Below are 10,769 nucleotides of genomic sequence, written 5' to 3'. Positions count from 1 at the left end.
GTGGTCCTGGAATGGTCCAGTGGTCCTGGGGTGGTCCTGGGGTGGTCCAGTGGTCCTGGGGTGGTCCTGGGGTGGTCCAGTGGTCTAGCACAGAGCACACATGTGACTAAGTCGGCATGGGTTAGAATCCGGCCCTGCTGACATCCCCTCTCCTCCTTACTTCCTGTCTCTCTCTACTGTCTCTGTCCAATAAAAACGGACCATACGAGTGTGGGAGGGACAACCACACTCCAAAAACCTAAACCAGAAAATGCGATCAACTTCTGTAGGTCTGACCTCCATCTTGTCTGTTGTTACATTTACATTTACATTTATGGCATTTAGCAGACGCCTTTATCCAAAGCGACTTACAACAAATACATTTGTTTAGGTAAGTGAATCATCTATCCATCAGTCATCATAAGATAAAGTAATCAATGCTAGGACCAGGGGCCATTTTTTATTAATAGGAGAGAAACTTGTACAGGGGTAGTGGGGGTGAAGAGGTCTCAAGGGTTGGGGTTAGGGTTAGTACAGGGGGGTAGTGGGGTGAAGAGGTCTTTAGGAGGGACCGTTAAGATGTAGCCTGAAGAGATGGGTCTTCAATCGGCCAAAGATTTGTAGTGGCTTTGCAGTCATGACAGCAGTGGGAAGCTCGTTCCACCAGCGGGGCGCCAGGACAGTGAAAAGCCATAACCGAGTAATGCGCTTGCTGCATCCACGTAGAGGCGGCGGTGCCAGGCGGTGCCAGGCGGGCAGCTGTGATGGAAATCTTTCAGTGAACAACAATAAACGATGTTTGGTCTCAGTTGAGAGTTTTAATGCATATACAAAGTTTAAACAATTCTGCTTACGGCCGGATCAGCATTCCTTCACCAACAGTGTGGATTCAGATACTGATGCTGTGGCTGAGGAGAGGACCGCCCTTAACTCCAATGCTTGTACGTCATAGGTTTAGGGGTAAACATATCTTGCACCTGTTTGCTGATAAAGAAGCTGGGAAAGAAGCGTAGGCGTTGTGAGCGACTATCTCAAACCTCAGCCTGCAGTTAGGAGTGTTCCAAGGTCAGAATAACATCTTTGATAGAGAAGAGAAGGAGCAGTTGGTTTTGGTTCTTCCTCAGTCACATAATTAAGAATAACAAAGTACATTGGGTCACAGAGAGGTCAATACATTTCATATATGACTTAAGCAAAATAGTACAAATATATTTTTTGCCATTACACAGCCGAGATGGTAGAGCGGAGTGATTGGGCAGGGGTTTGGGGGCTGACCATTGCTTGCAAGTAGGGTCGGGGCTGTTCCCTTTGCCACCCGGTAGGCGAGCACCAGGGTCTTGAATCTGATGCGAGCTGCTACCGGGAGCCAGTGAAGGGTGCGGAGGAGGGGAGTGACATGGGAGAATTTGGAGAGATTGAACACCAGACGGGCGGCAGCGTTCTGGATGAGCTGCAGAGGTCTGATGGTGGAGGCAGGGAGACCGGCCAAGAGTGCGTTGCAGTAGTCAAGGTGAGAGATCACAAGTGTTTGGACCAAAAGTGCTGCTTCTCTCTTCCTCTTGTAGAGGAAGAATCTACAGGAGCGTGCTGTCGCTGTGATGTTCGCCACACAGGATAAGTGGTTGTGAAGGATCACCCCAAGGTTCTTGGCTGTATAGGAGGAGGTCACAGTAGAGTGATGGAGTACTGTGATGGAGAAGTCTTGGAGAGGGCAGGCTTTCCCCGGGAGGAAGAGCAGCTCAGTCTTGTCAAGGTTGAGCTTTAGGTGGTGGGCTGACATCCAAGCAGAAATATGCAGAGACACGTGTTGCCACCTGTGAGTCAGAAGGGGGGAAAGAGAGAAAGAGTTGAGTGTCATCTGCGTAGCAGTAGGAGAAACCATGCAAGGAAATTACTGAGCCAAGAGATTTGGTATAGAGGGAGAACAGTAAGGGCACTAGGACAGAGCCCTGGGGGACCCCAGTAGTGAGGGCTCTGTCTCTGTCTCTGTCTCTGTCTCTGTCTCTGTCTCTGTCTATCTCTCTGTCTCTGTCTCTCTCTGTCTCTGTCTCTCTCTCTCTCTCTGTCTCTGTCTCTGTCTCTGTCTCTGTCTCTGTCTCTCTCTGTCTCTGTCTCTCTGTCTCTGTATCTTTGTCTCTCTGTCTCTGTCTGTCTCTCTCTCTGTGTCTCTCTCTGTCTCTGTCTCTCTCTCTCTCTGTCTCTGTCTCTCTCTGTCTGTCTCTTTGTCTCTGTCTCTCTCTCTCTCTCTCGTGTTGCCACCTGTGAGTCAGAAGGAGGGAAAGAGAGAAAGAGTTGAGTGTCATCTGCGTAGCAGTAGGAGAAACCATGCAAGGAAATTACAAAGCCAAGAGATTTGGTATAGAGGGAGAACAGTAAGGGCACTAGGACAGAGCCCTGGGGGACCCCAGTGGTGAGGGCTCTCTCTCTGTCTGTCTCTCTCTCTCTCTCTCTGTCTCTCTCTCTCTCTCTCTCTCTCTCTGTCTCTCTGTCTCTGTCTCTCTCTGTCTGTCTCTTTGTCTCTTTGTCTCTGTCTCTGTCTCTCACAGTCTCTCTCTCAGTCTCTCTCTCAGTCTCTCTCTCTCTCTCTCTCTCTGTCTCTCTGTCTCTGTATCTTTGTCTCTCTGTCTCTGTCTGCGTTGTCTCTGTCTCTATCTCTCTCTGTCTCTGTTTCTCTCTCTCTCTCTCTGTCTCTGTCTCTGCCTCTCTCTCTCTCTGTCTCTCTCTCTGTCTCTCTCTCTGTCTCTCTCTGTCTATTTGTCTCTGTCTCTCTCTGTCTCTGTCTCTGTCTCTGTCTCTGTCTCTGTCTCTGTCTCTGTCTCTCTCTGTCTCTATCTCTGTCTCTGTCTGTCTCTCTCTGTCTCTCTCTCTGTCTCTCTCTGTCTCTCTCTGTCTCTCTCTGTCTCTATCTCTGTCTATGTCTGCATCTTTGTCTCTCTCTCTCTCTCTCTCTCTCTGTCTCCCTCTGGCCGCCCACTGTGCCGGCTCACTCTCTCACTCTCTCACCCTCACTCACTCACTCACTCTCTCACTCTCTCACTCACTCACTCACTCACTCTCTCACCCTCACTCTCACTCTCTCACTCACTCACTCACTCACTCACTCACTCACTCTCTCACTCACTCACTCACTCACTCTCTCACTCACTCACACACTCACTCACTCACTCACTCACTCACTCACTCACTCTCTCACTTTCTCTCTCACTCACTCACTCACTCTCTCATTTACTCTCTCATCATGGACGTATCACCTGACCTGTGTTTAAATGTCACTCGTGCTTTATGTCTCCTCACTTCCCTTCACTCCCCGCTCAGTCTCCTCAGTCTCCTCAGTGTCCTCAGTCTCCTCAGTCTCCTCAGTCTCCTCAGTCTCCACAGTCTCCTCAGTCTCCTCAGTGTCCTCAGTCTCCTCAGTCTCCTCAGTCTCCACAGTCTCCTCAGTCTCCTCAGTCTCCACAGTCTCCTCAGTCTCCTCAGTCTCCTCAGTCTCCTCAGTGTCCTCAGTGTCCTCAGTCTCCTCAGTCTCCTCAGTCTCCTCAGTCTCCACAGTCTCCTCAGTGTCCTCAGTCTCCTCAGTCTCCTCAGTCTCCTCAGTCTCCTCAGTCTCCACAGTCTCCTCAGTCTCCTCAGTCTCCACAGTCTCCTCAGTCTCCACAGTCTCCTCGGTGTCCTCAGTCTCCTCAGTCTCCTCAGTCTCCTCAGTCTCCACAGTCTCCTCAGTCTCCACAGTCTCCACAGTCTCCTCAGTGTCCTCAGTCTCCTCAGTCTCCTCAGTCTCCTCAGTCTCCTCAGTCTCCACAGTCTCCTCAGTCTCCTCAGTCTCCACAGTCTCCTCAGTCTCCTCAGTCTCCTCAGTCTCCTCATTCTCCTCAGTGTTCACAGTTTGTTAGGGTTAGGGTTAGGGTTAGTTCAGTCCGCTGCCTTTAGTGATCTACTACTCCTGTTTTGGAGATGTTGTTTTCTCCCGTTTAAGGTCTGTGTTTGTATCCTGTGTTATCAGAACCAAATCTTCAAGTAAAGAGACTTTTATTTTGTTTCGCTGCCTTTCTCCCTTTTTTTTCTGCCTTTTTCATTTTTCGTTTAATAAAGATAGTTACTCTATCATCACTAAATATATAGTTTAATACAGATAGTTACTCTGTCATTACTAAATATATAGTTTAATAAAGATAGTTACTCTGTCATTACTAAATATATAGTTTAATACAGATAGTTACTCTGTCATTACTAAATATATAGTTTAATAAAGATAGTTACTCTATCATTACTAAATATATAGTTTAATACAGATCATTTCGTCTGCCTCTGGGTCTGCTCATCCAACACATAACCTTACAAATCCCAGTATGATAATACCAGTATGATAATACCAGTATGATAATACCAGTATGATAATACCAGTGTAATGTTAAACGTGTTTAAAGACTAAACAGATAGAGGGTCTCACTAGGGGGTGGCGCCACCTTCTGACTGCTGCTGGCTCTGTCATCTGATTCCCCCTGTCAGACAAGTCCCTCCCCCAGGGCCCCACCCTGCCACACACACAGACACACACACACACACACACACATACATACCTACACACAGCCCATAATGGGCCGGATGAGGAGGGGAGGAGGGAGAGAGAGAGTAATTGCAGTAAACAGCACAGAGGTACAGAGAAAGAGAAAGAGAGAGAGAGAGTAATTGCAGTAAACAGCACAGAGGCACAGAGAAAGAGAGCAAGGCAACTTGGACCGACAGAGAAAGAGAGAGAGAGAGAGAGAGAGAGAGAGAGAGAGAAAAAACTGTGAAAAGAAAGAAAAACACAAGATAAGTCAGAAATGAAGTCTTCCAGCGTCTGAGGAGCACCGAACTAAACTCAAACAACAAAAACAAGACCAGCAGAACCAACCAGAACCAACCAGAACCAGAACCAGAACCAGAACCAGAACCAGAACCAGAATGGACCCCAGCAAGTCTCCCAATGCCCCCCCACCTGGGTGGAACTCCACCGGGGAGAAGTCAGCCATGGGCCAGCCTGCCCCTCTATCCTACCAGGACTACCCCCAGTACCCCAACCCAGGGTACCCTCAGGGCTACGGACCCCCCCCGGGTGGAGCCCCAGGCCAGTACTCCCCAGGCCAGTACCCCCAGGGCGCCCAGCCGGTGGTGCTGGAACAGCCCACCACGGTGTACGTGACACAGGGGCCACTGCAGAACCCCCTCCCTGACTACCTGGGCTACTCCATCTTCACCATGCTGTGCTGCTGCTTGCCCCTGGGCGTCGCTGCCCTCATATACTCCATCTTCGTGAGTTGACACTTTTAACTGATGATGATGATGATGATGATGATGATGATATGATGATGATGATGATGATGATGATGATGATGATGATGATGTGATGATGATGATGATGATGATGATGATGATGATGTGGATGATGATGATGATGATGATGATGATGATGATATGATGATGATGATGATATGATGATGATGATGATGAGATGATGATGATGATGATGATGATGATGATGTGATGATGATGATGATGATGATGAGAGAGAGAGAGGCCTTGTTTGTTGATAGTACATCGGTACTAGGGGAGGCTGGTGGAGGTAGAAATCAGAGGACAGGGGAGGCTGGTGGAGGTAGAAATCAGAGGACAGGGGAGGCTGGTGGAGGTAGAAATCAGAGGACGGGTTCATTGTCATCCATTGTGTTGGTGTTGTTGATGTGTAAACCAGTCATATGTGTTGTGATAACACCCTGGTCTATCAGAGGTGTGTGTAGACCGTCTGGTGTGTGTGTGTGTGTGTGTGTGTGTGTGTGTGTGTGTGTAGATACAGGTCTGGTGTGTGTAGTCCATCTGGTGTGTGTGTAGACCTTGGTCTGGGGTGTGTGCGTGCGTGCGTGCGTGCGTGCGTGCGTGCGTGCGTGCGTGCGTGCCTGCGTGTGTGTGTGCGTGTGTGATTGTGTTTGTGTGTGTGTAGACCTTGGCCTGGTGTGTGTAGAAAAGAACAGGGCTTTGGTTTTGAGGCTGAGAGCACCATTCTAGGGACAGATGTGTTTGAAACGCACTGAGCGCTATTCAATCAAACGTACTGTCTGGATTTCCCAGATTGTTACAGACACACACCCCTTCTATTCTTTTAATCCATAAAAAGTTGAATGTTCATAACTCAACCAGAGCTGACCAATAACGCTGTTTCACAGTGACAGAAAGGACTTGTGTTAGTTCAGATTACGTCAACCTGGTCAGTCTGCTGTCTGGATGGGAAATGGTGGCCTATCTCTTTAAGGCTGGCTGGGGGCTGACTTCTGACTGCATAGCTGAGGGGGAGGAAGGGGGGGGGGGGGTTGGGGGGGGGGTTGAGGGCGGGGCAGCGTCTCTGAGAGTGGAGAGAGTGTGTGGGAAGGGGAGGGATCATTCCTGGAATGGAATGGGTTACAGGAGAAGTGTGTGTGTGTGTGAGAGAGATGTGGGGGTGCTGTGATGGTTGACAGGATGAGGATGTGACTCATAGTTCGAAGAGTCGACTCTCTCTCTCTCTATCTCTCTCTCTGTCTCTCTCTCTCTCTCTCTCTCTCTCTGTCTCTCTCTCTGTCTCTCTCTCTGTCTCTCTCTCTCTATCTCTCTCTCTGTCTCTCTCTCTCTCTCTCTCTCTGTCTCTCTCTCTCTCTCTCTCTATCTCTCTGTCTCTCTCTGTCTCTCTCTCTGTCTCTCTCTCTTTCTGTCTCTCTATCTCTCCCTCCCTCCCTCCCTCCCTCCATTATTGTATTCTGAATGCCGTCATTCCGACATAGTTTAATGTCAGCCATTTCCTGCTGTTTATCTCTAGGAAATACCAGGTGTGTCTGCTACTCTTCACTTAGCTACTCTTCACTTCGCTACTCTTCACTTCGCTACTCTTCACTTCGCTACTCTTTGGTTAGCTACTCTTCACTTAGCTACTCTTCACTTCGCTACTCTTCACTTAGCTACTCTTCACTTCGCTACTCTTTGGTTAGCTATGCTTCAATCGGGGTATCCACGACCAAAGTTCTCTTCGGGGAGAATTTAGACTAGGAAGCCCCCAGCCTGGAGGCTGTTGGTATCGGAGCAGGCTCCCTCTTAGCTACTTTGAGACTTAGTCCTCGCTATATCAGCACTCGGCATCGCCCGTAGCTGTTAGTAGTTGGGACTTTGGTAAGAGGCTGCCTGGAGACCTAGCCCTCGCTCTATCAGTAGTTGGCATTGCCCATAACTGTTAGTGGTTGGGACTTTGTTAAAAGGCTCGCTGGAGGTTGAGTGACTGCTTCACTTGGAAGGGGAAGCAAGAGTCGTCAAAGTCCCTCGGCTGAGGCCACGGTGCTGCTCCGTAGTCTGAGCCCACGGTGCTGCTCCGTAGTCTGAGGCCCACGGTGCTGCTCCGTAGTCTGAGGCCCACGGTGCTGCTCCGTAGTCTGACTCATCCAGCCGGGCTGATAGAGGAACTGAGAGTATTCGGCCGTTGCAAATGTCGGTGCTGGATGCTGATCTCTAAATTTAGATCAAGTTAGATAGAGTTAGGGTTAGGGTTAGGGTTAGGGTTAGGGTTAGGGTTAGAGTCGGGACAGATAGGGTAAGGTTTTATTTATTTTCATATTTTATTTCTTTTAAATCACTATGCTGTAACGCGGTAAGCTTAAATAAAGTACAAACCTGTATTTAAAGTAAAATAAGTAATCGAGTTTTTGTTAGAAGGTTAGTTAGAATTTAAACTGTCACCTAAGTTTGAACTATCCTCCTTGTTAATTGTAAAAAGTTAGATTTCACTGCGCATATTACATCATAGGATCTAAATGGTTATTCTACCCTCGATATTTCAAATATCCCCTTTGGATGAATTGTCGTCATTGATAAATTAAATTCCTGCAACCACACCAACTGGCACTCATATAAGAATAGAGCCATTGTTAACTATAGGGGCTTTCATGAGCCTTACTCCATTGTGGGTCAGTTACGGAACATAGCAGAAAGCGGAAGCAGGGGAAACTATAGGAAGTAGACGGTTAACAGCAGGGTGAATCGATTCGCCACTCGCCTAAGCATATCATTAGAAATCCTACAAGGGTAAGACCCTTTAGGCTAAGGAACTAACCAGTTGGACGGAGGGCTAGTCCGGGGCTCCTGCACAGGACCATTTTGTTGGGAGACAACTTCAGTGAGAGAATCAGGCAGCTCTGTGTTTGGGTTAGGGTTAGGGCTAGGGTTAGGGCTATAGCTAGGACTAGGGTTGGGCTAGGGTTGGGCTAGGGTTAGGGCTATAGCTAGGACTAGGGTTGGGCTAGGGTTAGGACTATAGCTAGGACTAGGGTTGGGCTAGGGTTAGGGTTAGAGCTAGGGCTAGGGTTAGGGCTAGGGTTGGGCTAGGGCTAGGGTTGGGATATAGCTCGGACTAGGGTTGGGCTAGGGTTAGGGCTATAGCTCGGACTAGGGTTGGGCTAGGGTCGGGCTAGGGTTAGGGCTAGGGTTGGGCTAGGGTTAGGGCTATAGCTCGGACTAGGGTTGGTCTAGGGTTGGGCTAGGATTAGGGTTAGAGCTAGGGCTAGGGTTAGGACTAGTTTTGGGCTAGGGTTGGGCTAGGGTTAGGCTAGGGTTAGGTTAGAGCTAGGACTAGGGTTGGGCTAGGGTTAGGGTTAGAGCTAGGGCTAGGGTTAGGGCTATAGCTCAGACTAGGGTTGGGCTAGGGTTGGGCTAGGGTTAGGGTTAGAGCTAGGACTAGGGTTGGGCTAGGGTTGGGCTAGGGTTAGGGTTAGAGCTAGGACTAGGGTTGGGCTAGGGTTGGGCTAGGGTTAGGGTTAGAGCTAGGACTAGGGTTGGGCTAGGGTTAGGGCTAGGGTTGGGCTAAGGTTAGGGTTAGTTAGTGTAGCGGGTGGGGAGCTCTCACATGACTGTTTACACAGAGGTCATGACCCGGTGTGTTTTATCCGGATCAACATGGCCGCCATCATCTATATGGGCCGACCGGTCCTATCCCAGTCACACATGACTGAACACACACACACACACACACACACACACACACACACACACACACACACACACACACACACACACACATACATACATACACACAGCCCATAATGGGCCGGATGAGGAGGGGAGGAGGGAGAGAGGGAGAGGGAGAGAGAGAGTAATTGCAGCAAACACTATTCTAGTACACTGGGGGTACATTCTAGAATGTCTCGTTAGTGTTTGTGTGTGTTGGGGGTAGTCAAGGCAACGTTCAGCTGCTCGACCCCTGACCCCTAGCCCCTCCTCCTGATGTGATAGGTGGAAGCAGTAACTCTATCATCTGATTGGCTGTCCTGTTAGATCTACAGGGGCTAGGGGGCATGTCTAGAACACGGATTGTCACACAGGTTCCACATGACTTCTCCGTGTGTGTGTGTGTGTGTGTGTGTGTGTCTGTGTGTGTGTGTCTGTGTGCGTGTGTGCGCGTGCGTGCGTGTGTGTGTGTGTGTGTGTGTGTGTGTGTGTGTGTGTGTGTGTATGTTCCTCCAGACTCAGATGTTATTGATCCTTATTAAACTTAAAACATCATCTGGTATCACTGTCACAGAGCTGACACTCTCTCTTCTCCCCCCCTCCCTCCTCCCCCCCTCCCTCCCTCCTTCCTCCCTCCTCCCTCTTCCCTCCCACCTCCCTCCCTCCCCCTCCCTCCTCCCTCTTCCCCCTCTCCTCTCCTCCTCCAGACCCGTGATGCTAACAGTAGTGGGAATCAGGAGCAGGCAGAGAAGAACTCCCGCCTGGCACGCATCCTGAACCACACAGGCCTGGGCATCGGCATCACCATCATCATCCTCTACATCGTCTACCAGGTTGTCCTCAGCAAAAACCACTAATCTGCCTTCTCCCGATTGGACACGGCCCAGCCGACTGATATGCCTTCTCTTATTGGCTGCTATCCCAGCCAGCCCTCTGATCTGCCTTCTTCTGCCTTGTTGATTGGCTGCTGCGTTGATTTGATTGGCTGCTGCATATATATATATATATATGTCACCATGCCGTGGGTAGAATGGTTATTAGATCATTATGACATCATGCTTTTATATCATCCTATTAACATACTTTTATAAAACAGGCCACGCCTCCTAAACATGTCCTCCGTCACTGAGATCCTGAGGGAGAAGGAACGTTATGGATACTCGTCATATTTTAGAATATTTCTAATAATCGTCTGCAGGATAGTGTGTCTACATCAGGGGAGGCTGATGGAGGTAGAAATCGGAGGATGGGCTCATTGTAATGCATGGAACGGAATGAGGAATGGTGTCAATGGTGTCAATACCATCTATGCATTACAATGAGCCCGTCCTCCGATTTCTACATCCGCCAGCCTCCCCTGGAGGCCTGTGAGAATGTTAGAGAGTTTGTAGGTGGTCCTGAGAGGGAGCATGTGATTGGTCGATCCCCGCTTGACACCCCTGTAGTGTAACTAAACATCAAATATTAACTTGAACTTTATTTACACAAACGTTTCAACCTGCTTCTGCCAGCACTCTGTGTGAATAACCAAGCAAAATATCTATCAAATGAAATAACTATTAAAGCAAATCATATATTCTATCAATCGCATTGTCAGAGAATGATGTATCCCATGATGTATGTTCAACCTGTATTTTATTTTAGTACAAATATTCTGTGTTTCTCACCTCTTCTGTTAGCCAATGGGATCTCTCGGTTCCCTGCTGTTGGAGACGTTCCATTGGTTGTCTGTGTTCATTTGTTATAAAACACAAAGAAATATAGAGATATATAAACCACATTTTGTTTTTAAA

The 10,769-nt window shown here is 48.7% G+C and overlaps 1 protein-coding gene across 1 annotated transcript in view; it reads left to right on the top strand.

Annotated features, from left to right (window-relative positions):
- Positions 1 to 4,585: 4,585 nt before the first annotated feature.
- The window catches only part of LOC310810349 (uncharacterized protein), a 6,207-nt gene continuing 23 nt past the window's right edge, over positions 4,586 to 10,769 (top strand). Inside the window, exons 1-2 of the mRNA XM_083678065.1 lie at positions 4,586 to 5,271; positions 9,684 to 10,769. The exon at positions 9,684 to 10,769 is cut by the window's right edge and continues 23 nt beyond it. Of these exons, the coding sequence (XP_083534191.1) occupies positions 4,924 to 5,271; positions 9,684 to 9,833 (498 nt within the window). The 5' untranslated portion in view covers positions 4,586 to 4,923 and the 3' untranslated portion in view covers positions 9,834 to 10,769. The remainder of the gene's footprint in view (positions 5,272 to 9,683) is intronic.

The sequence above is a fragment of the Argentina silus genome, assembly GCF_951799395.1.
Source record: "Argentina silus genome assembly, chromosome: 10".
In the NCBI taxonomy this organism is placed as follows: domain Eukaryota; kingdom Metazoa; phylum Chordata; class Actinopteri; order Argentiniformes; family Argentinidae; genus Argentina; species Argentina silus.
This window is presented reverse-complemented; position numbering and strand designations above follow the sequence as displayed.